The sequence below is a fragment of the Adelges cooleyi genome, unplaced genomic scaffold, assembly GCF_023614345.1.
Source record: "Adelges cooleyi isolate 19-005CV unplaced genomic scaffold, UGA_ACOO_1.1 ACOO_flye_CR_arks_rails_tigmint_CR_PRNA_23, whole genome shotgun sequence".
NCBI classification, from domain to species: Eukaryota; Metazoa; Arthropoda; class Insecta; order Hemiptera; family Adelgidae; genus Adelges; species Adelges cooleyi.
In genome coordinates this window covers 15,690,073-15,706,073 of record NW_026095893.1, presented here as the reverse complement: position 1 = coordinate 15,706,073, position 16,001 = coordinate 15,690,073, and the positions used below count along the sequence as shown (strand labels likewise).

Below are 16,001 nucleotides of genomic sequence, written 5' to 3'. Positions count from 1 at the left end.
CTGTGGGTGTGCACAACAGATGGTTGCAACAGCGCGCGCGCGTTTTTTTTTTAAAACGATATGATTGGTCAACGGTAAACGGATGATGTCTGTGTGTAAATGCGTATAAATACTGTAAAAGAATACGGTACAAACAGTGACGACCAGTTTAGCGCACATAAGAAAACTTCCAGTGGTGGTGGTTGTGATGAATAAAGCAAACTACGACAACGCAGAGGTGAGTGATAAAATAATAACTCGATTGTCGGCTGCATTATTATAATTAAAACTTTTTCGACAGATGAATGTAATTACAAGCAACCTACTCAATCAAAAAAGCGATGTCAAGACGCATCGGCAGCATATATCAGAATTGCAGATTAACGTACCGTACAAAGTGTTGGGCTTCAAATCGGTGAAAACGAAATTTAGCAGTTTCACACCGGTGATTGTAGTGCAATTGGGCTTTGAAAACCCGTTGGAAGTGTATTTGCCACCGAGGTATGAAATGAGCGAAGACGAGATAAGAAGAGGCGTCGATCCGAATTTGAAACTACGATACCGTGGGAAAATGCCAGGGACTAACGTACATGATATTATATTTGAATAAAAAAAAAAAAATGTAATTTACAATCGTTGAATAAAATTGTGTGTGTGTCTTAACAAACTCAAACATTTTATTTTTTTTTAAACCACCGAGTACTAGGTAAAAAATTATAATAATAATAATAATTTAACGATGCGATAGAACGTCCTATACGGACCGGTGAGCGTGTATAACTGTAGGGGTCATCATCGTACGACATGTGTACAGTCGTCGGTTGATGTGAATGCAAAAAAACCAGGTGCCTGCAGGGGAAACATTGTACGACGACGACGCGAACACAGACGTCTGATGGTTGTAATAGTAAATAAAAAAAAAAAACCGGTGCAGGTGGCCTGTAGACACACACAAACGCACGCTGAATGGTAAAAAAAAAGTATAATAACTCGACGTCTTAGTCTGATATTAGTCAACTATAATATTGCATAATCCACTGACCGCGTCGAAGACACAGTGTATCGTTGAATAAAATATGGAAAATATTAACTGGTTATTACAAGGTAAAGTATGAATAAAAGTCGTCCGTAATTTTTTTTGTTTTTATCTAACAATGATGTGATAGTATACAACAATTTAGAAAACGGGGTTCAAATCGAAACCGTTAGCCCCGATGGACATATATATCATATTCAAGGTACTGGAGCTCAGCCAGTTATTATACTATTTAGGTAACGTCCGAAATTAATATTAAAAAAAAAAAAGCGATTTTAATTTTCTGAAACAATAATTTAAGAATGCGAAAGCGCCGCCGCCAATCGAACAATGAAGGATCGATGGATAATGATAGCAGCTGCGGTGGCAGCAGTAGCAGCAAGGCCATGCAATACGGCTACCGATGTAAAATTGAAAAATGTATTATTGGTTGTTCAATAAATTATAAAATAAAATATCCGAGTTATTTGTTAACTTATCCTAAGCGTAGAATAATTAAAAAAAAAAAATTACTAAAAGATAAAACAACGCCCGGTGACCGTCAGGCACCTGCAATTGCGAAAGTGGTAACAAAAAAAAAACGGTTATAGTTTAAACAAGAGAATGAGGATCGGTTACCGGAAACGAGTGTGTGGTTAAAAGGGGAATACAACGGGGCGATTACTAGTAATACGTTCGACTAGGAGCTAGAGCGAGGATCAAGCCAGTAAGAACGATGTTTCCTTGCGGCTTATGTGATAAAACTTATACGATCAATAGCAATCGCCAACGACACATGCGAACGGCTCATGACCCGGAAAAGACGGTATTCAGATGTCACAAATGCCACCAAATATTCAACAGACCCGACAACCTATCGAGACATCTCGCAGAAGTCGTACATCCTCAGGGTGAGTTAAAATTAATCAAATAAACGCGCGCGCGGTGAAATAATAATAATACAACAACAGTACTTTTATACTTTTAGACGCGATAGAAAACGTCGAACGATACGGTTACGGTCTACTTCGTGACAACCGTAAGTAAAAAAAAAAATGTTAATAACTTTAATACTCAAAAATAGTAATAATAATAATCATACAGAGTACGAGACGCAACGCGAACAGACGTATGAAATAGTTGAAGTTGTACCTGAATTTTGGCCCAACCAAGACGAGCAAATATCGTACGAGTGGCTAGGTCAGGACGATATGCAGACTGAGAGAGCGGGTGATGCAGGCCCAAGCGGCGACGGCGGCGGCGGGGCAGCGGTAAACCATACAAGTGAGTTGCAAAATAATTGTGCAAATAATAAAAAAAAAAAAAAATGCCAAACAGAAAAAATCGAATTATAGGTATTGAATTAGTCGACTCGGCGTTTGGCGATAAAATAGAATTGTACAAAGTGACAAATACAAATTCACAGTTTGGCGTGGCCGAGTTTATGGACAATTGTGGCAACCAGGTGATCGGGTTATTGGACAGAACGACCAAACAGCACGTTGCGATTAAGGCGAGCGTTGAACTGTACGCACTGTTTGAAAAAACGAGAGCTCCGGACGACAACACAGCCGAAACAACTGAAACGGACAGCAGCGTTTTCAGCTTTAACGTGCCACCGGTGTCGATAACCTAAGGATCTGATATTCACAACATCTACAAGGACTTCACCGAGAGTATAAAGCGCGACGCTGAGGAATTCACCGAACGAGATACTGGATGGGCCTTGCGAGAAGTCGTCCACATGGAAGTGTCAATTTGTTAGTACGACCCACTCAAAGGTTCGTGTTGGATAAAGCTTCCTAAGGACATTAGACAAAAAAAACGCTGTTCTGTCAATAGCCAATATGGACCAAGCGTGTTTTTTCTGGTCTATTGTGGCTAAACTACATCCGGTAAATTCGAAAACTATACAAGCCGAATTAACTACATCATACCCACATTATAGCGACGTGCTGGACACAACCGGTATTTCGACTCCCGTGCAATTAAAAAGCATACCGAAATTCGAACAACAAAACAACATAAGCGTTAACGTGTACACGCTGCAAAACAAAAACTTAATTGCTGTAATCATTTTTTTATATTTTCTTATGGGTTGTGTGTATACAAGTGTACGCATTTGAGTATGTTTTATAATGATATTATACATCAATCAAACGGATAAAGGTAAACAACACTTTTTTGTAAAAGGTATATACTACTTTTTACGGGTTGCGTGTATACAAGTGTACGCATTTGAGTATGTTTCATAATGCTATTATATCAATCAAACGGTCAAAAGGATAAAGGTAACCAACACTTTTTTTTTTGTAAAAGGTATATACTCCATTTATTGTGATACAGGTAAACAATTTTTTTTTTACAGTAAACTATTGCAAATGGTTTTAGATAATTAACAGGCGAGTCATATAACAGATATTCTAAAAAAAAAATATTTCATCAATCGAATAAAAAAACAAACACACCAATACACATCCGTCCAATGGTCTGGCATATTGTTTTAAATTTTTTTTTCAAATACCGTGTTCCATTTCTACATCGCCCACTGCGTCGGCCACCGCGACCAGTTGAGTTGTTGCAGCTGCCCTGTAAACACGTTATTTTTAGTTTAATATATATTTTCAACATTCTTAATTTTACATACTTATCAATTTGTTCAATAAGTTTGCTCACATCAGTCAAATGATCCCTTATTTCCTTTTTCTCTTTGTTTTCCCCTTTGCTTTGGTCGGCGGCGTCGTCGTCGCCGTCGTTGTCGTCAACACTTTTCCACATCCTGTAATACAATTAATTATTTTAAATAATTTCATCGAAACATCAGCAGCAGCAGCTAAAAGAGAGAGACATTACCTGGCATAATCGTCGTCGACTACGTCGTCAAACAGTCGTTGAAAGTCCCAGCTATGGATTGGCGTGTCCATTGCTTTTGCTTCTAAGCTTTGCGGTGTCGATTCTTCCACGGATAGAGACCGTAAGTACTCGTCCCATATAAATGCTACTATTCGTTGGTGATCGTAAATCAAAAGCTCCTTGTAAAACGGATGTTTCTTTCTCGGCATTAGGTTAATCGGCCAATTTATTATTATATTGTATATACCCTGTATGGGCGAGGTTAGATATCTTATAATAACCTCGGTTTTTTAACGTTTATTAACGCTTTACATTGGTCAGTTAACATTTCACTAATTACCGATTTTTCCGTTACTGCCCGACGCATTATTTCACGTTGCCGTTTAATCGACGTCAAGTTATCCTTAGTCAATGATATTCGGTGGCCAGCGTATTCGATTACCAAATACGAATTTGAAAAACAACGCGTTTTTTTAATAGTCAGCCCCGGTATGGGGATTACCGCTCTCTTACCGTCGTTGCCATTATCGTCAGACATTATTTTAATAAGATTGTCCAAAGCACCCAACAATCCGATAAACTTATCGTGCTCCATAGACAAACACGCTGTAGCACATACTATAAGTATTGCTTGTTTGTATGCACTGTTCATTTTTGACCATTCGCATCCGATGTGAATAAATTTTCTCTCGTTCAGGTTAACCGTAAACACCGCAGCCGATATCAGCTGAGTATCAACCGTGTTGATATGTCTTCTCGGCAAAATTCTTATTTCTTTTTTCCCGTAGCCACTCATAGTACACACACGCACGCGATATCACTTCACAACTAGATAACCGTTCTACAAGAACTCTTCACGACGTACTACTGGTGGCCCCATTTAAAAGACCCCTTTTATGTATCTAAGCGTTTGCATCCAACAGCCAATGATATTTTTACAGTCTGTGTCCCGCGCAAATGCATTTCTCATAAATATTTTGTTGTCAGCTGCTGCTGCTGCTGCTGCTGATAATTATCATTATTCAGCTACACTAAAATGGCGCGCTTTTTTTATTCGTTATCATACCACCGTGAATACCTTCACAGTCCAATTCTTTTCTTATCACTGATAACAATCTGTAATACCACATGGATACCAACATTTTTTTCTTATCACTGATAGCAATCTGTAATACCACATGGATACCAACATTTTTTTTTTATCACTGATAACAATCTGTAATACCACATGGATACTCACAATCGTCCATTTTTTTGACGCCTAAAATTTTCTTATCACTGATAACAATCTGTAATACCACATGGATACTCACAATCGTCCATTTTTTTGACGCCTAAATTTTTCTTAACACTGATAACAAAAATTGATAACAATGTTTTTGATAAGGGAGGATCATCCTCGAGGATCACTGATAAGAGAGGATCATCCTTACCCAACTATACACTACTTAATATGTAAGTATATAATCAACAATAAACAAATTAGGTGAGCACTTTAGTTAACTATCAAACGAAAAAGTTATCTTTACTTGAACGTAGTGAGCTCTACCGGCTGCTACTGCAGTAATGTGTATGTACCTTGTTACTAACTAGATGGCGCTTAACTTTTCACAGACAGAAAATGATATTTACCTAAATGAATACGTCCTTTAAAATGCTTATACCAATCCCCGGAAGTATTTATCCAAAATTGGTTAACGACCCATTATAATTTTCATTAAATCGTGTTTCTTTACATGGGCAAATCTAATTTATACTTTGCCATTTGACTTGTAAAAGTTACCATCCAAAATTGACTGAAACAGATTTTATCAATGACTTTATACCGGTTGATCCATTTTACATTAGACACTCAATTTCTTAAAAACCATTACAATAGTGTAGATATTTTTATTTAAAAACAAAATAGTATTTATGTACACTACGTGTATACAAATATAAATTTACCAAATATTTATCTAGTTTAGTATTTTCCACAGCTTTCTATTTTTGAAACTTAAATAGGAATTAACTAACATTTAAAATAAAGAAAAATTGCCTGAAAATCGTGATTAATCGATAAGACGTTTTGAATTATCGCTTTTATAATAAAAAAAGCCTAAAGTTAAGAACGAAAGGAAGGGTGTAGTGAAGTAATATTTTCATCTTCGAGCATTAATCAGCCGCACTTCCCGTTCCGTCCTTACTTTTAAACCTTTTTTAATATTAAATGTAACTCCTCAAAATTGTTTATCGACTAGTCAAAATTGTAAAATCAATAAAACGCAAAGAACTGTTTAATTATTGTTCAATCGAAGTAAACCTAATCGGGTGTATACCTAAATATTTTGGTAGAAATCGTCGAAGAAGCCACATAATGAAAATTATTTAAATGTAAGTTACAATATAGTATTAGTTAAAATAATAATTGTTATGTTAAATTATTGCAATAAAAACCATACACACATTTAAATAAATTAAATAATACTAAATATTAACATTAAAAATAAATTAATAAATTAAACCAAAACAAATGAATAAAACAATTAATAACAAATTAATGACAAATTATATTCTTAAATTATTATTTACCGAGTAAACTGTTCTAGCTTATTACTATATTGTAAAGCTAACGGTTTACTATTCAATGCACAATTCTAAAAGAATGTCTAGGTCAAATATATTGTCATGCACTGAAAAATTATTAAATGTAAAATTATTTATAATAATAATTGATACCAATGTTAAAATACATAAAAACCATAAATATATTTAAATAAATTAAATAATATTTATATTACATTAGTAATATTTTAATGAATTAAACCTACACAAATCAATTCAACAAATATCCATAGCTATCCAACGGTAAATGAGATTATTCAGTTTAATTCAAGAGCATCTTTACTTAACAGAATGAGTTTGAAGCGCCGATTGTTTAAAAAAATGACGTATATAAGGTATACATATGCCAATTACTTAAGGGTATAAATCATAGAAAAAATAATAACTGTACACAAAATGGCAGCCTCTAACCAGGGGACATTTTCATAAGCAGCCAACTATAGGCAATACGCGTTCCATATACCGAGTTCAATCTGGGGCATTACGTCGTTGTCTTCACGAATCTATTAATATTGAATAAATAATTTAGAGACATTATAGTGTATATTATGATTTTTATATTCTATATTGATTCAGAAACCATTTAAACTAGAAATACTAATGTCAAAACGTAAAATACCTTTGTAATTATATTCTAGTGACGTGACCGAAATTCTATACAAGTGATATATAAGTAGTAATAAAGGAAGTATAAATATATATATATATATATATATATATATATATATAGAGCACGTTCTATATTCTTCCATTTTAATTATACCCTGACTCATATAATTATAGTGGGCATTTATTAATAAATCGTACAGGGATATTAACAATTTGCTTTTGAATAAAATGAAATAAATCAAATAATAGGGTAACTTACTGTTTCTGCTAGGATCGCAAAAGACGAATACTAGAATAGTTATTAAGAAACGTACATTACTATAACCACTCTAGTATCAATTCTGCAACGATGAACACTCGGGTCACTTCAACAACAATGAACTCTGAAACTAAGACTAAGGGATTTCAAAGACCGGCTTATAAATTGCTTTTTTCGGCGGCTTTTGCTATAAACACTGATCATAAATATAATACTTACGTACATCATATAGCCTACGCTGGAATTTTTAGCTGGTTTCTGGTTAGTATAATAATATACATTTGTTTTTTTGTTAAAAATGATTCTAGTAAATTTGTTTTCAAATAGCAAGTCTAGTAATGTTAATAGTAGTTTTTTTTGTGATTGTAATATACTTAAAAATAAGCAATATTTGATTAAATTTTAATAATATACATAATAAAAAAACATTTAAAATTAAACATTTTTGGAATACTTCTTTAAAATAATTATTGGTAATTAAATTATTATTCGATTTTATTTTTGTTTAGCAAAAATAAATTAAACTAGTTAAGCATAAATATAATATAAATGTTTTGAACTATATTTCATTACCCGTAAATATTTTTAGGTATTACATACGAGCATTATGACTTTGACAGTTTTAGTTTCATCAAATAACCTAAATTTGACAAAGTTTCCCGTGTGCGCCCGCTCTAGTTGTAGTATAAAAACATAAACAAAAATGTTTTTCGAACGACAAATTACAAAATTTCAATTGTCTTCAAAGTATATGAGTGTCTTGCGTTAAGTTTGCCACCCGGTATACTTCTATAAAAAAATAATTGTTGTAGCTAAAAGATGATTAAACAGTATGTACCGTTAACCAGTTTTGAATAAGCACTATAAGTATTTAAATTATTGAAACAATTTTAAGTAAAGGCGATAGATTGACTGGTCGTCAATGGTTTAAACGCTAATAACTCTAGAACGATTTATCCAAAATTAATGAAAAGATTAAACTACTACAGAAAATTGGTTTAAGATTTTTATAAAAAATATTATATTGACTGACCCATAACCAGTTTTAACCATGTATGAATAAAAAGATTATAATGTGTTTTGATTAGATGTTTTTTGGTGCACTCTTCAAGTTGACGGCTGAAAAAACCATATTATCATTAGATATGGGCTTGGAACTGATCCTTTACGCAGTTGTTGGATTTATTCAAACTCTGATAATAACGTCATTTTTTTTTAACAAAAGGGCTATTGCATTAACGTTTCGTTCAATGCAAACCACATTTGTTGACTGGTCCTTAAAAAGAAGAGTTCACCCTGATAACTGTTATGACAAAAGCGAAACATTTTTATTTTACACAATGATAGGCACTACAATTTGTATAATATGCATTATGCTTGGACCTGTGTTATCAGCAATATACGATATCGGTAACGTTCCACTGGATCATAGATCTCATTGGATCCTTCACTGGCCGACCGTAAGTAGTAACCCAAAAAATAGCGTGTCGACAATAGATCTTATTAAAATCGAAATACTACACTTTCAGGTAATAAATATCGATACGTTTTGGAGGTATGGGCTTATTATTACACTGCAGATGACCGCTACTACTTACTTACTTCTGTCTGTTGCGTTGTATAGTATGTATACGATTGCTTTTTTAACGGAATTAAAAGAACAATTTAAATTACTAACAAATGGAATAAGAGAAGCGTTTCATTATAGAATGGATCAACATTTTCAGGTTTACTTCGTCGATTCTGTTCGCCACCATCAGACACTTATGAAGTAAAAGTTAATTTAATATTATATTTGTTATAATTTGTTCTACTGTGTTTGTATTATTAAAATGTTATTATGTAATTGTAAATGAAAAAAATTAATGTTGAAAGATATTACATTTTTATTTGTTTGAAAAAAGCACATTAAACGAATTTAAGAAGTATAACAAATGGATACTTTTTGGTGAAATAGCTACGGTGGAAATGGTATTTTTACTGGCTACATATTGCCTTATAAAAGTAATTAGTAATGTTAGCTATATTATTTATAACATATTCTTCTATAAATGTCAATTGGCATTAATTTATAGAATAATTAAATATTTTTATAGATAATAATTAATATTTTAACAATTGTTTTTTTTATAGGTAGATGCTTCTTTTGGATATAAATTGAAATTCATTGGAATCTTAGTATTTTGGATTGCGATGTTGTGGTCTCAATGTACCTTAGGGGATGATATAATATATTTGGTATTAATAAACACTACATAGCTTTCATAATACTTTTTTAAGCGTCTCTTTTTTGTATACACATCAAAACGTATTAAACTTTAACTATTATTACTCTAACTATTATTTAATAGTTTATATTGATCATTAGTATACATATAAAAACATAAATAATAAATTAGTCGACCAGGTCAAAAAACCACTCACAATAAGTCAAATGTTTGTAGAAATTGAGATGAGTTTAGGTTTTAAGTAAATGGAGGGCTAGGAATTGAGTGGTTAATTAGTTTTGGAACAGTATAATTTTGAAAAATATATTTAGGAGCTGGACGACTCAAATAATTTAATATTAATAAAGATCTTGAAAAATTAAATACTTGAATTATTTATTTTTAAACGAAGATAAACTGATGTGTAATTATATATTTTGGTTTTACAGCATAAAAGTCTGTCTACGGAGTTGTATTGCATGACTTGGTACAATATGCCTAACCATTACAAGAAAAATATAATTGTCATGTTTCAACGTACACAGCGAGATTTATACTTAAATTCTGCTATTTTTCAAAATAGAATAGCGTCAAGGATAACTTTTTTAATAATAATTAAAGAAGTCTACACATTTTTAAATGTATTATTGCAAATTTAATTTAAATTTAGAAACTAGATGAAATTTTATTATTATTATTTAACGATAAAACTGTTATAACTCATGACTATATTGTTAAATAAACTGTTAGCACTATTATAAAAGAATAAATTTGTTAAATATATGAATACAAATTAGAACCTAGTCTTAGTTATAAATTATAATAATGATTGATATATTAAAATACATTAAAAAATATAAATTTATTTAAATAAATTAGGCAATGATCTAAAAAACTGAATAACAGTGTATTTTAAACGAATTTATGAGATATATTAATGATGTTTATATTCTGTACCCTTTCAGAAATGTAAAAAATAATAATATTTCGGTTACATGTCCAAAATTCTATGGAAGTTCATCGTATCCGGCAATATATTGCATTTTCGTTTGTATCAACTTTTCAACAGCGCACAGCCACTATTCCGGACAACCCCCTTGCCGTCTTAACAGACGTTGGTGTCGTGATCTTTTAAATTGCAATGCTACTGTTTGATATCTAGCCGAAACCTGTCATAAGGGTCGTATCACTGGACTGTCTGGATAGCTTCCCTACTCATAGTCTCCCAGTCATTTATTTACTTTGTTAGCCTATTTGCCTATGGTATATTTATTGTACAGATTGTAAATGTTATTTAAAAACAAATACATAAATAAATGAACGGAAAAAAATTTAGTTTTCAATGAATGCTAAAATAGTATTAAAAATGAAATTGACGACACATTGTCTAATATTAAAAATGAGAATAAAATTATAATTGAAATTGATATTAATTTGCTTTACACTGTTAAATCAGTTTTTCAAAAGAAACTTGTACTTTTATTAATTAAATTAAATTTAAATTAATATATTATGACAAAGAATGTTGGAACTTTAAGTTTGTATAATTTATTAAAAAACCCAACACGTGTAACAATATTACATTTTATCAGCAGACATTAAATTATGTTTTTAATTAAAATTATGTATTTAGTTAATAAGTACAGTCTATTATAATCATATACTAGGATATAAATACCTATTTAGCGGAAATTCAAACGTTATTACATTTGGTGAAAACGATGCACGCCCACTTCAATATAACGGTGATATATTAATACAGTAGTCTATATTATTTTATTTTAATTATAGCTTAACATTTAATTATTAAGGACTGCTAATTGTCCCATTTTTATATGATTACATACTATATAATTATAGGTGGCGTTTAATAATGAATCCTACCTATTCGGACGATTAAAATTATATCTTTGATAAAAAATCAAATAAATCATATATTAGGGTAATTTTCTATTTCTGCTAGGATCGCTTAATTAAAATCTAATAGGCGTATAATTTTTAATAATAAAAAAAGAAACGTAAGTCACTATAACCACTCTAGTATCACTTCTACAACGATGAACACTCGGATCACTTTAACAACAACGAACTCTGATATTAATATGAAGCGACTCCAAATACCTGCTTATAATTTGCTTTTTTCGGCGGCTTTTTCTATAAACACTGATCATAAATATAATACTTACGTACATCATGGAGCTTACGCTTGGAGTTTTAGTTGGTTTTTGGTTAGTGTTATAATATAAATAAATATTTGTTTTTCTAGTTACGAACGGCAGTAGTAATTTCAAATAGCACGGTTAGTAATGTTAAATAACAATAGTAAACATAATAACTTAGACAGATATTAGGTGTTGTAGATATTGTACAATTTTAAATATAAGAATATGTTGTTTAAGGGGAAATGTTAGAATTATAAACACCGTGTTATATTATGTAGTTTGTAGGTCGATTTAGCTCTTAGTAAGCATATTTTGTAGTTGGTGTTCACGTCGTTTTTACTTATATGTGTACTCATATTGATATTAAACATTTTATATGTTAAATTTAAATCATTTCAATCCAACACGTGGTATTTATATAATATAATAAATTTATATAACATAATATTATTTGCTTACAAAAATTAAATAATACTAATATTTCAATTTTAATTTGTTAAGACGTCTCACATGTTATTTTTTAGTGTTCGATAAAGGAATTTATACGTAAAAACTTGGTTTAGAGATATCTAAGAAGATATTTAATTTTGAAAAAAAAAATGTTACATTGTTGAGTTGACCGATGTACATTTGTTTGTAGCATCATTAATTTATTATCACAAATAGTATGCCTTTGGTACTCGATCAGGTCAAATTTTTTTAACTTCCAACTTTGAGCTTACTTGGCTGAAATTTTCTGGTCGTTAATTTAATTGTTTTAAATACTAAAGGTGCCCTCTGTCAAACGCTATGAGTGTATAACTATTATAATAATTATATTGTTTGACGATTGAGTATAATATAATTTTTAGGTAATTTATTTCTACGTATGTGCACATCATTATTTTTGTTTTGTTTTTGAATTGGGGGACAATAAAAAGCCTTAAGTCAACAATACTACATGTTTTTTAAACGACCACCGACGAAAATGATCGGTTAAAATTATTCCATAGCACCGACCGACCTGTCAGCGACATGTGCCGGTGGTACATATTTATTATACTATTATTATATTCTAATGATAACGATATTATTATTATTAGGTATTGGTTTGTCCGCCAAAATGGTCGACATATTTTTTACATAACATTATTGCTTCGACGACGAAAAATAAAATCATAATAAAACTGGATTTTTTTTACCATTTGTCGGGTCCGAAAACACTATACCGGGTGATCCATTTAACGTATAACACTTTTTTTTTCGGAAATGAATTACAATATTGCAATTTTCTTTTAGGAGAACATTTTTGTTTATGTTATTCTGTACAATACTATAAAATTATCAAACATTTACTCTTTTAGTATTTGTGCTATAAGCCCTTTGAACCTTAAACGGGAATGTATATGCATTACATTTTTAAAAGAAGAACTATTTGCTCGGAATTTTGACTTGTCGACAACTGCTAAAAAATAATTATTTTGAATAATTACTTTTTAAGGTATTTCCTAGATTTCCTAATTTTTCCGAGAAAATGAGTGTATTACGTTAAAGTGAATCACCCTGTATAATAATATATTATTGTTATGTGTGCTGCTGCGGGTAGAGTATATAGTATTTAGATTGTATGTGCGGATGACGTAGAGGGCTCGCAGTGGCCGGCAGCAAAGGGGTTGTCCGGAAAATGACCCTTTTTTTTTTTTGTCACCCGTTTGCATATTATACAAACACACAAACCCTTTGCCACGAGCTTTGCCTAATGTTATATATATATATATATATACATATATATAAACCGCACACGTCAACTATAAATCGCTTGTCATCAACAGTTTTAACGCTATTTATCGTTTGGCAAACGCGGGGCAGCCAAAAACGATAAATATCACAACTATAAAATATTATAATATAGAATATTATTTGCCGTCAAGATATCGGGGACGTCCCGTCGAAGATTTTCACACGATTTCCTTAGACCATACAAACGTCGTACACTCCAAACGTCCCGACCACGTCCGAGCGACCCCTTTACAATTTGTATTAGCTCCGCCGCACTCGGCCTGTGCTTTTACATTCACCGCAATAATATAAAAATATTATTGTTATTCCAAGGGGATATAGTTGTTTTTTTTTTGTGCCAGAAAATCGATACTTATTTCGGTCTACAATATAATGTGATAAGAAGCCAGAAATCAAATTTAAATTCTTCTGGAGATCTCAAAACTCGACATACGAGCTATCACTAATTAACTGCATTTAAACAACTGGAAAAAGCGGGATAGTATTTAAAGGAAATTCCTATAGCCTTTGAAATCTGTTTCCAGTTTCCTTGTCGCGCATATTAGTAGATCGATCGGAACAAAAGTAGGCTAAATAAAAGCTGTCTAAGGACAGAGACGGGAAATATTACATTCCAATCCAAAAAATGGTTTGACCATGTAATTGTAAACAGCTAAACAATGAATTATTTCAGGACCGTTATTAATAGTTTTCAAGCTGGTAGTAATCATAAACATCTTGAACTAAATTAATCGTAATGAGCATTCTGTTAAACGGAGACAATAAACATTGATTTTATTGGTACCTGGCGCAGTATAAAAAATTTCAGACATTCGGGCATCGACTTGAGGTAAACTTAAGGATGTACACATCTTCTGTTTACAAGTGATTATACGCCATAGTCATTTGCTTGTTACTCGAGAGATGTATACCTTGAAATATTTATATCTCAAGATAGGCCACAAAAACGATTTTATAATATAAAACTTTTCAAAAAAACGATTACAATAGATACCGCATATGACGATAAACTCTTAAGTCCTTTGCTAAATAATACAGTCTTTATTTTATTAAATAATAACAAATTGTACATTCAACGCCCGACTATTAAATTAACTGAACAAGATTAAAACTTTAATACATTTTTCTTTTCCTAAACATCAGGTTAAATATACACGAGGCTTTAAATGTTGAGAATTGAGTATGTTTTTAATCGTCCTAGATTATGTTTTATTATACCCTGTACTTAGAGTCGACAGTAATAAACTAGTATTACAGTTAGTTTAGTGATAAAATTGTAGTTCTTTACGTACAAGCTTACAAGCCTTTTTTAAGGGTTTTATAAAAAAAACTAATACTTAAAGTACCTATTTCATAATGTTAAATGTTTATATTTAATAATAACGCATTGTATTTAAATCCCCTTAATAAGTATTTGAAAATAAAATTATTTTAAAAAGTAGTCGTATTAGATACTTACAAACATATTACGCCGGTGGCGGTTCCCAAATAATAAATTTCTATATAGATTTTAAAATAAAAATACAAATAATAACGTTAAGCTTAAGCTGGACAGTTAATAATGTTTTAATTTTAAAACCATATCAACATAAAATAAAAAATTTAACAATAATTTAATTCCTAAAACTTTCAACGAAATGAAAACTATAACTATCTATTCGTTGGCTAACGCTAAACATTATAATACAATTATATAAGTATACAAATCAATTTCAACGTTAAGCAATAAAAACAAATTTGATTCGAGACCTGCTTTTGGTTGGGAAACAACAATTACATTTTAACTATTAAATACTTATACGGTCAAATTTACCGAACGTTTGTCATCGATTTCAGTCAAGAAAAGAAAATCGATGTATGATTTCTAGTTTCAACAACTATTAATATTTTAAATTATGATAATTGCAATACCAGTAAATGTTTTTTTTTTTTGAAGATATGCTCTACTAACATCTATAATAAACACATGAAGGTCACGGGGGAAGAAGGGCATTTTCCATATTTTTCATTTTTGAGTTAATGGTACTATTCAATGGTGCATTGGCAATTGGTATCGAAGGTAGAGCCATTCCATTCGGTGAAAAAATGAGTTATTGAGGGGGCAACTTGGCGCCTTAAAACCGGTCGACACGTCATAGATTTGCATGTGCAAACAAACTTCTTTTTTGTTATCCTGAAAAATTGTCATAGATGGACTATTACCTACCCTTCTTGCCCGGTGCCCTACATATATATTATAATATACAGTTGAGGTATATTCTACCAGTGTATAGTCTACCTGTAATGAACAAATAACAATTATATCAACACAACAATGAAAACACAGCTATATATTACCTACCTTTGTGACTATATAACACCTATACATATAACTGTTTGAATTCGCGCGTACATAAAGGGACTTTATACCGGGTGTAGACGGACGGCAGGACGGGGCGAGGGGCGGGACGACTGTTCGGGATGAAGAACAGGAACCGGGTGGAGTTTGTGGACAATGGGCGTGTCCGAATGCGCCGCGCCCTTTGGACGACCTC

General features: G+C 31.6%; 1 protein-coding gene and 1 long non-coding RNA gene across 2 annotated transcripts; both read left to right on the top strand.

The window, feature by feature from the left end:
* The first annotated feature begins 983 nt into the window (after nucleotides 1–983).
* LOC126836141 (uncharacterized) lies at nucleotides 984–1,417 on the top strand. The gene is made up of 3 exons (XR_007685291.1): nucleotides 984–1,083; nucleotides 1,146–1,251; nucleotides 1,317–1,417. It is a non-coding gene; the product is annotated as an uncharacterized LOC126836141 (long non-coding RNA).
* A 1,928-nt stretch (nucleotides 1,418–3,345) lies between these two features.
* Nucleotides 3,346–11,808, top strand: LOC126835921 (uncharacterized). Its single transcript, XM_050568801.1, has 8 exons — nucleotides 3,346–3,968; nucleotides 5,235–5,333; nucleotides 8,408–8,779; nucleotides 8,849–9,090; nucleotides 9,224–9,323; nucleotides 9,453–9,557; nucleotides 9,976–10,115; nucleotides 11,793–11,808. The coding sequence occupies exons 3-8, from the start codon at nucleotides 8,408–8,410 to the stop codon at nucleotides 11,806–11,808; spliced, it is 975 nt and encodes a 324-aa protein (XP_050424758.1). The 5' UTR covers nucleotides 3,346–3,968; nucleotides 5,235–5,333.
* The last annotated feature ends 4,193 nt before the right edge of the window (nucleotides 11,809–16,001 follow it).